The following is an 18,349-nucleotide window of genomic DNA, read 5'->3' on the forward strand; positions in this document are numbered from 1 at the left end:
TATTGTAATGGAATCGTGAAATTTAATAACTTCGAGAACATTTCGAAAAAATTTAAAGATCCCCATTATTCATGGAAAAATTATAATTTTTTAAATTAGTAGTGCGTTTTTTGAAATATAAAATAAGGCAAATTATACACGTGTGTTACGTTAATATTTAATGCCCATCACTTAGCTTAAGAAACGAATTCTTTATTAGGAATATAGATGGAGATAGTTGGCATGCTTAGGAAAGAGAAGTTGGAAAGAGAATATTAAAACATAAGGATGGCTTTGTAAATGTAAAGACCCTTTTGAGCGAAAATGTAAACGCATGCAAATTTCATGTCACGTTACGTTAATGTAGACCATCGAATGAAGAGGAAAAAGACATAAACTATAGAGTTCAAAAGTGCACGTCGAATTATATACTTTAAAAAATGTCGTCTGGTGTTACGACTGAATTTTAAAGTAATTAAAAGTTGATACAAAATAGCTTTTAAAATTATTTAACTCCAAAGAAACTAATATTTAATAATATTTTATATTTAATATTACATTTCAAACTATTTAATTATTCGAAATTATTTAATTAAACATTAAATTACTGTGTGATTTAAATCGAATAACATTGGATGGTAATTTAGATAATAATTAAATAAAAAGACGTAAACTATAGAGTTCAAAAATGTACGTCAAATTATATACTGTAAAAAATGTCGTCTTCTGTTACGACTGAATTTTAAAAAATTAAAAGTTCTTACAAAATAGCTTTTAAAATAATTTAATTCCAAAGAAATATTAATTACTAATATTTTATACTATTTTATATTTAATACTACATTTTAAACTATTTAATTACCAAAAATTATTTAATTAAAAATTAAATTATCGTGTGATTTAAATCGAATAACATTGGATGGTAATTTAGATAGTAATTAAATAATTTTTTGAATAAATTCATCGAGTGATTTTCTCCATTGCAGTAGTTTTCTAAGTTGCAACGTATACAGGAACAAAGCATCATGATTCTGATGGCATTTGGTGCATTATATTACAATTTTAATACATTCTCCACATTTACGTTTCATCGAGTTAAGTGCTTCTCTGAGAATACCCAACTTCATTCGTATTAGCAGTCAATTTTTATGTTGCCATATAATTTTTATTAAGTTATAATATTTTATAACAGATAAGGAAGTTTAACCCCATAAGAGTCTAAGAAAGTAAACGTAAGCTCTCTACAACATCTCAATGAGATCATCTTCTTTTACGTTACTCTCAGTTGCGACCCATATTTTCTGATTACTTATACATCCATTATATGATATATATAATTAAGTTAAAGATAGCGAGGATCATATTTTCGCTTCATTTATGTCGAAAGAAAAATCAATTCCTAAATAATTAAATCAAAATTGATTCTACCAATTGATCTAACTCTGAAATTATTATATTTCTAACCTATAAAATTAAGAGACTAGTTCTAATCTAATAAATTAAATCATTCTATTCTAAACCAATTCATAACCTAGAAAATACTATTTTTGCAATATTAATTTAAAATATTACAATATATATTAATATTCCTAAAATAATAGTGAAATCCAAAAAATCTTAAATGCTATAAATGCTAAAATTCCAAAATTATTCAAATATTTTAATGAGCACGAAAATTCAGGAAGTATTAATGTAAAATGTTAGGACAGGTACATACTAAATATATTAATCTAAAATGTTACAACAGGTATATACTAATCAAAATTAATTCCACCAATTGATCTAACTCTAAAATTATTATATTTCTAACCTATAAAACTAATAGACTAGTTCTATTCTAATAAATTAAATCACTCTATTCTAAACTAGTTTATAACCTAGAAAATACTATTTTCACAATATTAATTAAAAATATTACAATATATATTAATATTCCTAAAATAATAGTGAAATCCAAAAAATCTTAAATGCTATAAATGCTAAAATTCCAAAATTACACAAATATTTTAATGAGCACGAAAATTCAGGAAGTATTAATGTAAAATGTTAGGACAGGTACATACTAAATTCCATAGAATAGTATCTGCGCTGTAAAATATCACGATCCACACCTAACCTCAAATATTAATGTAACCTAACCTAAATCTCTATATTAAAACTCCCTCTATCAACTTACATTCTTTCCCTTCTCGTTTACTGAAAATCCCCTCGACCAGCGAAGATCTTCGATCATACTGCAACCGTACACATTAAATAAAAATCGTACACACTCACCAGTAGAATCCAGAGTTCGTTCTTCCTTCCTCCAGACACAAATAACCACGTCCAAACTGCGCCATTTCACGATCACGACTAGAACGCACGTGTCTATCGAATAGACGTTGTTTTGCACGGTGTCCTTTAGTTGAAGCTGTTACCGCGTTCGCACGAATGGCGCTGTTTACAGTAACGCTCTTCTCGGAACAGGCGACGTCACGCGTTTGAACGGACGAACGATAACAATCGCGAGAACGCGTGCGTCCGTCGCAGTTCGCGAGAGTGCCGCCAGAGGCGCAGTCGTGTTTACGGCAAGGGATTCCCACGAACTCGCGATACCTGGGTAAGTGCTTGTTATTGGGTCGGCGCGAGCAGTTCTCCTTGTTCTTGAGACGTGATTCGATAATGCCTCTCCGTGGCGTGTTTTTACACCGAACGGCTTGGAACGTTGTGATACGGAATTCGGATAGTAACGGTATGAAATATGGATGCGGTCTCCGTGGCGGGTGAATATGATATTTCAACGTCGCATGAAAAATGATACTGGTTGTAGGAGAAATCTTCTTTCCTTCTCTTTCTGTAACAGTAGATATAAGTACATATATAGGTAATAATAATTCGTGTGATGCAGTGAGAATAAGAAGGTATATATAATTTTGTTTGTATTTGAATAAGATTCCATAATTAGTTGAACAATATGAGTTGCATATTTTAGAAAGCTGCAGTTTTTGAGGTATTTTAATCAGGTTCATCAGGTCTTTTTGTTATATGGAGAGTTTGTATTGTGTGGAGAGATTCACTATGATGGTGATTATTTTGGGGGATTTTATGGAGAAGAAAAGTCGATATGTAGGGATTTTTATTTTTGTTAAATTAAATTATGTATTATCGTTTAATTAAATTATCTCTTAAATTATTTTTTGGACAAGGTTTTCAATTTGTATTGGAGAGAAAAAGCATCAGTAAATTACAAAAATTTTGTACAAAGAAGAAGAATTGCGAATCGAATTAATAGAAATTCAATAATTCAAATTATTAAATGTGAAAATATTATTAATTTTTTGGTTTTCATTTTTGAATGAAGTGAAGGAAAATTATTTTCTCAGGCTATCACGATAATAAAGAGAAATCGAGAGAACGATTCTTTTCTCCGTATTTCGTTTCTCTTATTACGAAAAATTGCAGTCTAAACATTAATCCGTTTATTCTCGTTTTTATGTAAAACACAATTACGAAGTTTCTGCAGCCACAAGTTTAACAATTCGTAAAGAAAATATTCGCCTCTGCGTTCTTTCATAACATTGCCTTTTAAATGTCTTATTATTTCATTCACCATGAATTTAATCATTTCCGGAGAGCTAAGATTAAATAAAAATAATATTCCGTTATTTATAGTCTATTGTTGAATATAAAACGTTTCAAATAATTTTAGATCTCTTAATTTTCCAACAAATTAATAAACGATTTCTTAATTTTTTAATAAATAGAATGTATCTTCTTAATTCATCAAGAAGCAACGAGTTTGTGTTAGTACTACTCTAAGTAAATATATCCCTTAATAATCTCTCGATCACTATGCTCTTTGATTATCGATGCAAGTCATCGTACCTAATTCCTATCCTCAATAAATATTGCTGTTTCTAGTAAAGAGCCCTCGTCAAAATCACTTTTGCGAGCCTAATTTCATATCAAAATCTAGTTAATACTTCCAATTGATACTACTTCGAAACAGATATTCCCAGTTAAAAGTAAGAAAAAGTACCACTCCTTAATTTCTCAATCTCCATACTCTTTGATGGTCAATGAAAGTCACTATACCTAATCTCGATATCTTCACAGGTTCCTTAATTCATATTTTCAACTAAATCTACAAAAACCCATAGCAAAATAAATATTCGAAATTAGAAACAAGAAAAAGTACCAATGCTTGATCTCCAAATCACCAGCTTCTCTAATAATCAATGCAGATCACTATACCTAATCACAATATCTTCACTGTATCTTCAATTCATATTTTCAATTAACATTAAAAAAACATACACTAAAAGCATTCTGAATTAGAAACAAGAAAAAGTACCTCTCCTTAATTTCCTAATCATTATTCTCTCTTATGAACAATGCAAATCACTATACCTAATCTCAATATCTTGACAGGCTCCCTAATTTATATTTTCAACTAACTCTACAAAAACTAACAGTGAAATATATATTTGAAATTATAAAGAACAAAATGGTACCAATGCTTGATCTCCCAATCACTGCCCTCTCTGATGGTCAATGCAAATCACTATACCTAACCTCAATATTTTCACAAGCTTCCTCATTGATATGTTCAATTAACTTTAAAAAAACCCAAGAGCAAAATAAATATTCCAAATTAGAAACAAGAAAAAGTACCAATCCTTAATCATCTAATCATGATCCTCTCTTATGAACAATACTAATCATTATGCCTAACCTCAATATCTTGACAGGCTCCCTAATTTATATTTTCAACTAACTCTACAAAAACTAACAGTGAAATATATATTTGAAATTATAAAGAATAAGAAGATACCAATGCTTGATCTTTCAATCACTGCCTTCTCTGATGGTCAATGCAAATCACTATACTTAACCCAGTATGTTCACTGGCTCCCGATTCATATTTCCAAATAATTCTACAAAACCCAAGAGCAAAATAAATATTCCAAATTAGAAACAAGAAAAAGTACCAATCCTTAATCATATAATCATCATCCTCTCTTATGAACAATGCTAATCATTATATCTAACCTCAATATCTTGACAGGCTCTCTAATTTATATTTCCAACTAAGTCTACAAAAGCCAACATCAAAATAATTATTCGAAATTGGTGAGAACAGAAAGTACCATTGCTTTATCAACACCTCCATGACAGATTAATAGAAACTAATCCCACGACGTGACGGGAGTAAGAACTCATCCGCCATTCACGTCGCGTCACATTCCCTTCCTTAACAGGCATTACTCTCAATAACTCGCTAATTCTGTCCGAAGTTGCCGCGGAATCCGATCAGACTAATTTGCATTTCCGTCGAATAAGATCACAGCCATCGAAGCATCTGCGAAGCAGCGGTGTTTCGCATCCGGCTGTCTCTCGCGACAATTTGCGTCTGCTGAAGTCCGTACCCGTGGACTTGCACGTACACACATAGACACACGCACACAGGGAAGCGAGGTAATGCGATGCATTACCGATCCGCGACACGGGGTTGCGTTTGCTTTGAATAATTACCCTGGGATCGGCGTGTAGTCGGATACGTGTACCGCCCTGAGAACGGATCTCCGCGACTCCCTCAAGTAAACGTTGATACTCGCCCAAATACGCATGTCGAATCCGTAAACGTTCGGGGCCTGACCCGTTGTTTGTGAGTGCGCATCTGTCACGCTGATAACTCTATGGCCGAGCCAACGGATTGCCAGATTTAGCCGATTTGAGCGGATGATGGAGGCTACGTGGATCCTAGACACTTTGAACCTAGCTTCTATGGATTGGTAAGGTGTAAAGTCAGCGAGAATGATTGGTTGGGTACAAGTGTTTGTTAATTTAATGATTTGACAGACTTAACGCATTTGAGATGATAATGGAAGCTACGAAAATGCTTGACACCTTGAAATCTGTTTTCCTGGGTTGGTGTAACGTCAAATGGAATTGATGAGAAAGAATTAGTGATTGGATACGAATGCCTGTTAATATAACGATTTGACAGAATTAACAAATTTGAAATGATAATGGAAGCTACGAAAATTCAAGATACCTTCAAATCTGTTCTTGTGGGTTGATGTAGTGTCAGAAAGAATTTACGAGGAAGACTTAGTGATTGGATACGAATGACTGTTAATATATTGATTTGACAGAGTTAACAAATTTGAAATAATAATGGAAGCTACATAAATGGTAGAGACTTTGAGCTCTGTTCTTGTGGGTTGGAGTAGTGTCAGATCTAATTTATGAGGAAGACTTAGTGATGGATACGAATGCCTGTTAATATAAAGATTTGACAGACTTAACAAATTTGAGATGACAATGCAAGCTACGTAAATACTAGAGACTTTGAGGCCTGTTCGATTGGATATGAATACTTGTTAATATAATGATTTGACAGACTTAACAAATTTGAAATGATGCTGGAGCCTATGTGAATACTAGGCACCATAAACTGAGTTCTTGTGGGTTGACTGAAGGTGTAAAATAAGCAAGAATGGCTGGTTGGGTGCAAGTGTCTGTTAATATAATGATTTAACAGATTTAAGAGATTTAAGATGATGATGAGCACCTTGAATCATATTCTTATAGGTTGGTGTAGTATCATATAGAATTGGTGAGGAAGAATTAGTGATTGGATACAAATGCCAGTCAATATAATGATGTGACAGACTTAACAAGTTTGAGATGATGATGGAGGCTAGGTAAATGCTAGATACCATGACCTGTGTTCTTGCAAGTTGATGCAATGCAAGGTGAAAATGGTGATGGAGAATGATTACTTGAAATTAATTAATTACTATAACGATTTGAACAATGATGAAGGCTAAGAGAATACTAGACATTTGGAATTGTGTTTTTAGGGGTTGATGAATTAAAGTGTAAGGTTGGAGGATTGGGGATCGAAATGTTCATTGATACTATACCTAAGTACCACATCCTAAATGAACTTTTAAGCTTTTAATCTTTTGAATAAAAATTCTATATGAAATGTTATCGCTCGACTATATGTAAATCTTCCATTTATCTATGAATAGACTAACCACTGATTGTTATCGTACAATTTGAGGCTTGGTTCGTTGATTTGTTTGAACCATGCGAATGTATTAGAAATTATTTAGCATTTGACTATGTTCTGTATTTGTCGAGACAATATTACACGGTAGCGTTGCTAACAGGTGTTTGTTTTGTTCGGACGAGGATTAGATTGGATCCAATAATTGGATATCTTGCGTTCCATGTTGTCTGCGGATGATATTGTAGTTTGCTGAGTTTGTTAAAGGGTGATTCAAGGGATAAATGTAACAAGCTATAATTCATAAATGTATGAGATTGCGACTAATAAACGGTTCTAGTGATTTACGAGGGACGTGGTAACACACGGTTTATAGGTCAATGTGTTTGTAAGATAAATGACAACTAATGTTACTGACTCTTAAATAAACACTATTAACAAAATAATAAAAAGGAAAAATGTCAAAAATACGTGTGATTTAGTAAAATATTCATCAAGAAAAATTGATAAAAGAAAAATTATAATTAATGAAATATCTGTTACTAACAGATAGGAATAACTAATAATTAGTAACTAAGAAATATTACTAATAATTGTCAATAGTTATAGTCATAAGAATTTGTAATTATTAACTATAATTATTAGTACATTTCTACATTGGAAGAATTTTATATAAGAAGAAGTACAATATGTATATATACTATTATTCTTAATTAATAACATAATAAAACAAAATAATTGAATATAAAAGAAGATAAATGTAATCAATTATTATTCATCTATAAACTATCTCTAACTTTTCTCATCTATAACATAAGTAAAAAATAATTAAAAGAATATTTATAAATAACTCCAATACCCTTGCTTATTAAATCTTAACAATAACTATATATACATACATCTATGTTAATATGAAAATATTCTATCAAAGAAAAATAGATAAAAGAAAAATTATAATTAATGAAATATCTGTTACTAACAGATAGGAATAACTAATAGTTAGTAATTAAGAAATATTACTAATAATTGTCAATAGTTATAGTCATAAGAATTTGTAATTATTAACTATAATTATTAGTACATTTCTACATTGGAAGAATTTTATATAAGAAGAAGTACAATATGTATATATACTATTATTCTTAATTAATAACATAATAAAACAAAATAATTGAATATAAAAGAATATAAATGTAATCAATTATTATTCATCTATAAACTATCTCTAACTTTTCTCATCTATAACATAAGTAAAAAATAATTAAAAGAATATTTATAAATAACCCCAATACCCTTGCTTATTAAATCTTAACAATAACTATATATACATACATCTATGTTAATATGAAAATATTCTATCAAAGAAAAATAGATAAAAGAAAAATTATAATTAATGAAATATCTGTTACTAACAGATAGGAATAACTAATAATTAGTAATTAAAAAATATTACTAATAATTATCAATGATAATTGCCAATAATTATAGTTATAAGTATTTGCAATTATTAAATATAATTATTAGTACAATTCTACATTAGAAGAATTTGATATAAGTAGAAGTATGTATATATACTGTTATTCTTAATTAAAAACATAATAAATCGAAATAATTGAATATAATAGAAGATAAATATAATCAATTATTATACATCTTCAAACTATCTTTAACTTTTCTCATCTATAACATAAGTAAAAAATAATTAAAAGAATATTTATAAATAACCTCAATACCCTTACTTATTAAATCTTAACAATAACTATATATACATACACCTGTATTAATATGAAATCCAATTTCGAAAATCCCAGATACAATATGTCGCTCACTAGTGACCAACATTTTCCCAGTTTCCTTTCACTAATTAAACCACGTAGCCTTCCCTTCGACAGAATATCTCTTCTAAGAGAACGGTTAGTCGAACCGTTGCCGTTACACGTCGGAAACCATCTAACCGGGTAATGGTCGGATAACCTCTAAGCGCGTGGACTCATGGCGCGTTGCAAGATGGCGGCCGACTTGGCGCGACTTTTGAACGGGTTTAATACAACTCGTCCAACGCTAAACCTATCAATCTGAAATACTCACCTAAATACAATATATACTTAATAATAATAAAATTTCTATATATTACGTTTAAAGCCGATATTAATATTACCACGAGTAATGAAATAGGAAGAAATACCGAAACCCCGAGCGATTTGAAACACAAAAAGTCTGCAACTCGAAATTTCGACTTGTTTGCTAGTTTTAGCATTAAATTCGGGATAGGGATCTCCCGTGGTGCGCGACGAAACGTTTCATCGTTCACAAATTTGATGACTTCACCGGCACGTCCCATGACACGCCAGTATCCCAGCTGCCGCTGAATTTTCGAGAAATTTTCGTCGTTTAAGCTATGCCCGCGGGAATTCTTCGCTCGGAATAGGAACACGAGATGGCATCGATGTTTGCCGAGGGATCGAAGATTGGAATTTCGATAGACGTTTTATGAATTTCCTTACCACGGCTCCTCGCATGGGTTCCGGGGACTAATGCTTATTGTTATAGTTATTCCGTCCGTTATTCCGCGATCATAGAGCGATTCGCTGAAATCTCGATATTACCTGTTCGAATTTTGAAAGCAGATTGTTATCGAATGGCCTGTTCGTTAAGGTTACATGGTTCGAGGAGCTTAAATGGTGATTTGTATCTTGTGACAGGGTATTTTCCAGGCGATATTAATTGCTGATCAATAATGTTGGATTTTAGTTTTAGAGGGTGGATTTGTGGCGAGATTTATTAGGGATGATTTGTTCTGTGTTCTGTTGCGTATTGGTCCTTGAACTATAAACATTTTTTTATTCCACCCACCAACAATTCCAACAGACTTTTGTACTGGGAAATTCTTTTCAATTAAATCCTTTATTCTGAAACGACGGAAATATCTGTAAATTTACTAATATCGTATTTTTACTCAGTTTGTTTTATTCGTGTAAACGAAACCAAACGAATAATTAAGTTCTCTGTAGTGGCATCAGTCGTGTGTACAGTATTAATAATGGCTCTGAATTTTGTATAATTCGTGTAGTAGACAGGAGCGACAACGTGACATCGTATAATCGATTCGGAAACTTGAAAAGGGATTTTGAGATGTTAGGAGAGGAGTATATTGCTGTATAAAACGCATATTGTTGCTAAATTCATTCGTTATAAGTAAGACTGTTGAAAAACTTCTAATTATACATACTAATTCTTATTGTATCCAGTATCCATATATTATGTGCATTATACTTGTCTAAATAAATTTGTATTATTTCTAATGTTATAGCAAGTCAATTAATTTATATAACAAAAAACGTACCTATGTAAATGATGAACAAACATAAATAATAAGGAATGAGTCATAAATACTATTGTAAAGACTACATTGATATAAATAATAAATGTAAGATCTTACTTTCAAACGTTTTGAAATGAATAATAATGAATAAATGACAATAAATAATGATAAATAATAATAATAAATGAATGATAATAAATAATAATAAATAATATAATATAATAAATGAATGATAATAAATAATAATAAATAATATAATATAATAAATGAATGATAATAAATAATAATAAATAATATAATATAATAAATGAATGATAATAAATAATAATAAATAATATAATATAATAAATGAATGATACAATTTTTTAGACTCTCCAATTTCCAATAGTAAATGTTAATAATTAATATTAAATATTTTTACGGTAATAACACTATTATGTACGTGATTTGTAAATTTGTCATAGTGGAAGCTAGCTAGTTGCTTCTGCCAAAGTGGTTTCATTGTCAGATATCCTGAGCTTTCGGCTACCAAACACGTCGTGTAATATGTACTCGATGAAGCATGGCAGAGGATTTTCTGTTACGATAAATTTTTAATAAATTCTCTTTGAGTATTACGCGAAAAGCTGAGTAATGCACCGAAAAACGTAACATAAATCAGCCTGACATTTAAAATTCATAAGATGCGAACCGTGGGAAATATGTATAAATAACATGCAGATGCTATAACTGTTTTTGCACATCTTCATACTGTTTTAAAGAGGAAGTAATTAATATCATTTGTCTCTTACAGACATGAGCTTCAGAGAATAATTCCATACGAGAATTAAGATTGCAAAATAATATTAAAATTATATGCAAATTTCGCGTGTATGACATGGCGTTGATTTACACATTTCTCCATTAAACAAGGAATTAAAATTTTTAATTATTACGACATTTAACTACTAAATTTTCAGCACATAAATATTTTTCATATTTTAAAATTGATGTTTCATAGTCCAATTTATCATTGATCTTCTTGCATTCTTTAGAACTCTTTCTAATTGAAACGAAGTAACAAACTCAACGATTTAGTCTGCATAAATTATTATTATTTTACTTCTCTAGTATAATATTTCAAAAATATATAATCTCTGCAATAATAATTTATATTCAATTAATATGCGAATTTTAAATAATTTAAGCGATATATCATACTGAATTATATATGTAATAATAACATATAATAATATATAATTTCTGTAATAACAATTCACGCTTAATTAATACATACAACGTACACAGATTATAGGCTTCAAATGTATGCTACAATACAATGAAAGCATACCACATCCCCTTCGTCAGTAGTTCAATTACTCCAATGTTCAATTAAAAGTTGGATCTCGTTGCACACTCACACTACATCATGTTGATATCGTTGTAATCAAATTAAAGGTTTCCCTTGCCTCTGAAACCCATGGAAATTGTTCTCATCAAACACGCGAGTTTTCCAAAATACCGCGATTAAGTTGAAAATTTAATTCGCGAAAATGATAACCAGCGGTTCCCCTGATTGGATGATTAGAAGCCAAATAATTAAAATACAATTTGATGAAACGTGAATTACTTAAATGAACATTGATCATTTTACTCGATATTGGCATATTTATAGTCAATTAAACGAATAACCGAGACATTAAATAAAATTTCGTGTACATTCCAGCTGCATCGATTACTATATCTATATAGGAATAGTTGGTTGATAGGAAATCAATATTCGTGTGAATAACCTTTAACTGTGTTCGCAGAGTCCTTATGAATTCACAGCTCAGATATCTTTGCCTCGAAATATTAATGGAAATTGATGAGAATTTAAATACGTCAATTTTTGCAACTAGAATATCTATTAAAAGTGACATAAACCTATCTCGAATGAAATTTTCTATGTTATCGTGAAGAATATTTAACCACCAATATGAGAAGGAAAAAATGATCGAATTTTCATTACTTTTAGTCCTCGAATCAACTAATTGCATTTCAGATAAATTTCATCTAATAAATAATTTCTAATTAATTAGTAATTCCCAAAATCGTACGTAAATCAGAACAATTTAATAAAAAATCATCTACGTTGCTTTTTAAGCTCGTATCATAATTCCTTTCATGTAGTCCCCATAGGGGTTTGTCATTTAAAAAAATTATTTTAAAAAATTATTTAAAAAGTTGTTTAAGAAAATTGTCTCCTAAATTCCTGCTCCTTGTTCTTATCGCATCTGATGCGTGGACCATTGAGGGATCGATATCAATATATAGAATATACCTGGGAAACCGACTTAATAAATTTAGAAACAGGACAGGTATGTCTCCAATTTTGACAGTTACAGCTGATATCGCTATAGAGGTACCGTAAAAGTCGAAAATTATTTGTTAGCGCGCGTGGCTAACATAATTCATGACACAGTTGGAGACCTCAGGCATCTCTGAGAGAAAGTGGATTCTTGTGGGTTGCATCTGGGATAGTTCGTGACTAGGCGATGGATCTTGTCATGTTGCTTATGTAACTTGGCTTTCTAGTACCTTGAGTAAGCAGTATAATAAATATATAATAAAATAATATCAAAAATTCGAAATTTTTTGAGAATAAGTGATAGGTGCTGTACACAATTGCGCATTGTACAACTATGTCAAATTTTCGTTCACCCAAAATAGGTCTAGAAGTTGGTACTGTGCAAACTTTGAACTATTGTCACATTTTCGTTCACCCAAAATAGGTCTAGAAATTGGCTACCCCTTTCTTGGGCAAAGCATTATAATAAAATAATATCAGAAATTCGAAATTTTTTGGGAATAAGTGATAGGTACTGTGCACAGTTGTGCATAGTACAACTATGTTTCATTTTCGTTTACCCAAAATAGGTCTAGAAGTTGGTACTGTGCAAACTTTGAACTACTGTCACATTTTCGTTCACCCAAAATAGGTCTAGAAATTGGCTACCCCTTTCTTGGATAAAGCATTATAATAAAATAATATCAGAAATTCGAAATTTTTTGGGAATAAGTGATAGGTATTGTGCACAGTTGTGTATTATGCAACTATGTCACATTTGCGTTTACCCAAAATAGGTCTAGAAGTTGGTACTGTGCAAACTTTGAACTACTGTCACATTTTCGTTCACCCAAAATAGGTCTAGAAATTGGCTACCCCTTTCTTGGGCAAAGCATTATGGACGCAAAGAATGACGATGACACTTCTAGAGAAGACGATAATTCGTTTGCTAAAACAATTTAAGGCAAACAAAACTGGGGACCTATTTCGCGAAGTTAATTTCAAGAACTGACATAGCTTGACTATTCTCGAGATCGTCTTGTTGTAAAATGTTTAATGTAATAGTAGCGTAAGAGGGAGAGTTATGTTGTTGGTAAGTTCACCCTTAATGTTTGCTTGGGTAGTCTACGCATTTATGGAACATGTCTGAGACTCTTCGAGCGTTGACTATTAAACTAACATTTCCAAGCTTGGTTATGATAAACCTGGGTCTCGTGGAGACCTCTCTAACTTATCATTAGCCAAAGTGTCTATCGCGCTCGATTGATATCCTCAGAGGCTCAAGGAGCAATATCATTCTGAGATTTTACAAGGCAAGATTGCGTATGAGAATATCTACTAATCCATCCCTATAACAGGATCTTCACGATTAGTGCCAATATATTATAGGATTAATTCTAGATTAATCTTATGCAGACAGAGATCTGCAAGTCTAATCAACAACCTGTTTATTATCCTTTATTTTCGAGGAACGGCCCAAGCGTTCCCATACGCTTTACAGTCGTACCTAGACAAAAGGCACTGTGACAGACGATGACCTTGTCACGTGACTAGTTTGCAACGGCGAAAAATAAAAATAACTATGCTTCTATACGAGATACTATCCGTAGAGTAGGCATACCGCAAGAGAAGTGACACGTATTTAGAATTCGAGAAGAACTGACTTTATTTAGGTTTTGGGGTATATATATATTCTTACTATCTTATGCTAGGTGGTTTGGAAGGGGTTGTATCGTGGAGTTTGGAAGTTTGGTCAACGGGTGGTGATTCGTATTAGCTGTCGTTACAGGGTTGCGTCTCGGAATTTGGAACTGTAGTCATCTGCTGATTCACGTTGGAGTTTGGAGTCTTCCTTACCTATCGTGGGCTGTGATAACAACCTCATGCCCTAATCACGCCACGCTCACCATTTCTACATATTCGCCAATCAAAGTGTATCCTAAAAATGAAACAGCGAACGTACAATTCACCGTTTATCGACTACACTGTCGATTCCTGAGATAAATTTGGTGTTCCAGCTCATGAGCTACCAACCAATCCCCCACATCGAGTCAGTCAATAACACGAGCCTCGCCATGCCACGTTGCAGAAGCTATGGAACATTCCAGCCTGATCACGAGCTCACCTTCGTCCAGGTTGTCCAACAGCTTCCATTTCCTTGCCCGTTTCTTGCCTGTCGAGCGTTCCGCTCAGTCCCGCGAGTCAAGGCGACGAAAAAACGATGGACATTCATGCAGCAAATCGATAGGGTCGCGCGTGATTAATCTCCGGGCCGGGCAACGGAGGGCAATTTCCCGGGTTCCCGTTGTATCTAAGGTCGACGAGGAAAAGGATAACGAGGTTAGAGCGCGACCGGCCAGGAGTTAGGTTGGGGGGCCAGGTGGCGGGACGATTGATGAGGTGGCTATGAAAGCCAATAAAATCGCGACGCCGCGGCAACTCCGTGGACCAGGGGCATAAATCGGCAAGTAGACCGATTAATTGGCCCAGGCTCGACTTGTACATCCACCAGAGGACGTGGCTGATTGTACTTGTATGCTCGTACGAACTTTTGTTCCCCGGGAACCTCCACCAATTTGCAGTAACTCGGCCCTTGGTCACTGACTCGCTAAAACTGGGAATTTGTGGCTGCGGCCTGAAAATATACGGGGTCCGGGGGTGTCGCAGTGCCCTGGATCTCAGACATCCTTGTGTTCTCTGTTTCGAAGTTGAATTGGGAAGATCTGTTGCCTCTCTCAGGACTCTGGACCGTGGATGCTTCTCTCTTATAAATTAAGTGAACTGGTTGGAATTTGCATAGGGGTGGCTGTTCTATATGTATGACAGGGATGACAGCATTTGCTATTTCAGTGAGCTTGGTCAGGCTAGCTTCCTTGGGTATATCGTTGGCTGTAATGCGAGGAGAATCGTCGAGAAGTTATTCTCTACTCGAGACCCTGGCAGGTTACAGGTCTATGATTCTATTTTTCGGATCGAGGACTGTATACAGGTACATGAACAATGGCGAATGGTTGGATTAATAGAGTGCAAAGCGCGATAAAAGTATCACGCAGTCTAAATGTACCCAGTACAATGTAAAAGCAAAGAAATCTACATTGAGGTTATTTACTGTCACGTAATTCCCTTTTGTTACAAAATATCGTTAAACCAGGACTTCCTTCGCTCCACTTCCTGCCTGTTATAAAACACCATGGTCATAAAATCTTTTCACTTTAATGCCACTCGACGCAGGATATAAAGAAAAATCAAATTATCATCCACATTACATCCCATGAAAAACGAAGCAGAATCACTTGCTTTCCCCCTTATCGCTCCGCCTTACACCCTATCAGCGGTGCAAACGATAAATGACACAGCTAAATCATCTCCCACGCTCAGTGAAAACAACATCACCAAAGGAACCTCTCTTCAGACCCCTCAATCTCAAGCTTGAAACGCCTCCACCGCGGAATGAAAGAATTAAAGAACGTCAAACAAAGGAGGGTCGTTGAGGAGACTCCGCACTGCCGACAGGGATAAGAGTGAAACAGAGAGTACCATAACAGCTTTCAATGGGTACCCCATAACTTGGACACGTTTAAATGATGGCGTTAGCCGGAGTCTCATTAGAGGATGCAAACCTATTGCAGGTTTTGGGTTGAAATTAGGTTGCTATTTCTCTGTTCTTAGACGAGTGTTCAGTCAGTTCTAGATAGACGTTAGGTCATTCTTAGGTTAACATTAGATCGTTCTTGGGCCAGTGTGAAGATTCTCTTGAGAATTCTTGTTATTCCATTAGATCTGAAGGTATATCGTGAGCTGTCAACAAATGAAAAGCACTATGTCAGGTTTCGATGAGCTTTATTATACAAAAGGGGAGCTAGTGCTGAACCACTCGATGCCAAACGCTGTCATTCTTAGGAAACGGTCTATAACGCCCTCTGGTTGCCAACGAACTGACTTTTTCCAGTCCTAACCCACGCGTCGTGGTCCACAGTCCGCGAGTCATGCGGTGTGCTGGTCGAAAAGACATAAGCCAGGCGCCCATTGACTCGAGACGCGCGATGTTACCAAGAATGGAAACAAAATGGTTTTCTTTTTAGCATCTGCGCATGCGTGTCTACAGATCTAAGATTAACACCAAGTTTCTCGTAAGTCAAATTAGATGATTGTTACAGTTAAACCGATGTGGAATTGGCCTTAGTACAAAATTAAGTCGTCGATACGTGAACGTTAAGAGGTTCATTCGAATGATTAACGTTGGATCATGTATTAACTCGACATTAATACATTCTCAGCGTGATGTTGTGTCATGTTTCCATCGATACCAAGTTATTCCTGATTCATCGGATCACTCTTAAATCGAATGTATATCATTCTGACGTTAACATTTATTTGGATCATTTTAACACTGGCGTCAGATTGTTCTTACGTTTCTAATTTAACATTTGAACCTTCTCAGACTAACAGTGAGTTGTTCCTAGGTAAAAATTGGATCGGTCTACATCAAAATTTAATTTTTTTTTAGAACAACTTCAACTTTTTATAACAATGTTAGATGCTTTCGAGGTCCGGGATTAGATTCTTCGTGTCACTCTTAGCTCAACGATTGCTCCATCTCATGACACATAGGAAGTCGTCGTTGACCGAAATTAGCTCGTTCTTACGTCGAAGTTAGGTCACTATCGGGTGAACTTTAAATCCTCCCTCTGGATAGAAATGGACACCAATATCTTCTACGTTTTTTAACAGTTAACACATTAGTATATTTGGATAAAAATATTTAAATAACGAAAACAACTCGCAATAAACTATTTTAAACCAAATAATCGATTGACACTTTCTAGACAATTCTTCTCTCTCTCTCACTCTTATTAACCCTGTTTCCTCTTTGACGATTCTCACATAACTGTTTTTCACTGGCACATATTATATTTATATCATAGCAAATGAGCTTCACTTATTCAACCTCGTTCGCATTCACACATATAGGACCAATACTCACATTTTATTCAGCAATGCACGGTATGCAGCAACATGATTTTTGTTCGTTGGAAGACCATGCATACTAATTAACATCGATGTTCGAAATTTTATCAAATGGCGACTGAAGGCTGCCTTTCGAGTGCAAAGGTATAATCTTCGATTCCACTCGATTTCCATCAATTCCAGTCAACATTGATTCCTCCTTTAATCCTAATTAGATCGCAGTTAGACCATTGCAACCGTTCTGACATCTACGTTAAATCATCCCGACGTCTACGTTAGAGAACTCCCAAGTCACCGTCAGATCTTCGTGACCCGATCGATTTCAACAATGAATTACCCTCGACTAGATATTGAGCTGTTCCCCGCGCATAATTGATAGCCAAATAACGATGTTTCCGTAATCAATTTTCAGTCCCGATGCTGGAGGTGTCGTCAGTGGCCGGTTTCAAAGCTCAAATACCTTGCGACATCGATCCGACCAGCAAGAGCGAGGTGGTGAGCATGGTTTTTTGGTACAAAGACGAAAGGGACGGCGAGCCGATATACAGCCTGGACGCTCGCCGCAAATCGATAGCTCAGGCGAAGCTTTGGTCAGATCCACACGTATTCGGCGAAAGGGCGACCATGAGGACGAACGTGGAGCCCGCGAAATTGGAGATCGATCCCTTGGAGGCGGCCGACGCGGGGGTGTACAGGTGCAGGGTGGATTACAAAAATAGCCCGACGAGAAATCAGAAGGTTAACCTCACGGTGATAGGTGAGTGTCCTCTTT

At 34.1% G+C, this 18,349-nt stretch overlaps 1 protein-coding gene across 1 annotated transcript in view; it reads left to right on the forward strand.

Annotated features, from left to right (window-relative positions):
- Positions 1-18,349, forward strand: part of LOC108549245 (hemicentin-2) — a 115,651-nt gene that overhangs the window by 64,684 nt on the left and 32,618 nt on the right. The window contains exon 2 of the mRNA XM_017902540.1: positions 17,990-18,334. Within this exon, the coding sequence (XP_017758029.1) occupies positions 17,990-18,334 (345 nt within the window). The remainder of the gene's footprint in view (positions 1-17,989; positions 18,335-18,349) is intronic.

Source organism: Eufriesea mexicana, unplaced genomic scaffold (assembly GCF_001483705.2).
Source record: "Eufriesea mexicana isolate 0111107269 unplaced genomic scaffold, ASM148370v2 scaffold1844, whole genome shotgun sequence".
NCBI classification, from domain to species: domain Eukaryota; kingdom Metazoa; phylum Arthropoda; class Insecta; order Hymenoptera; family Apidae; genus Eufriesea; species Eufriesea mexicana.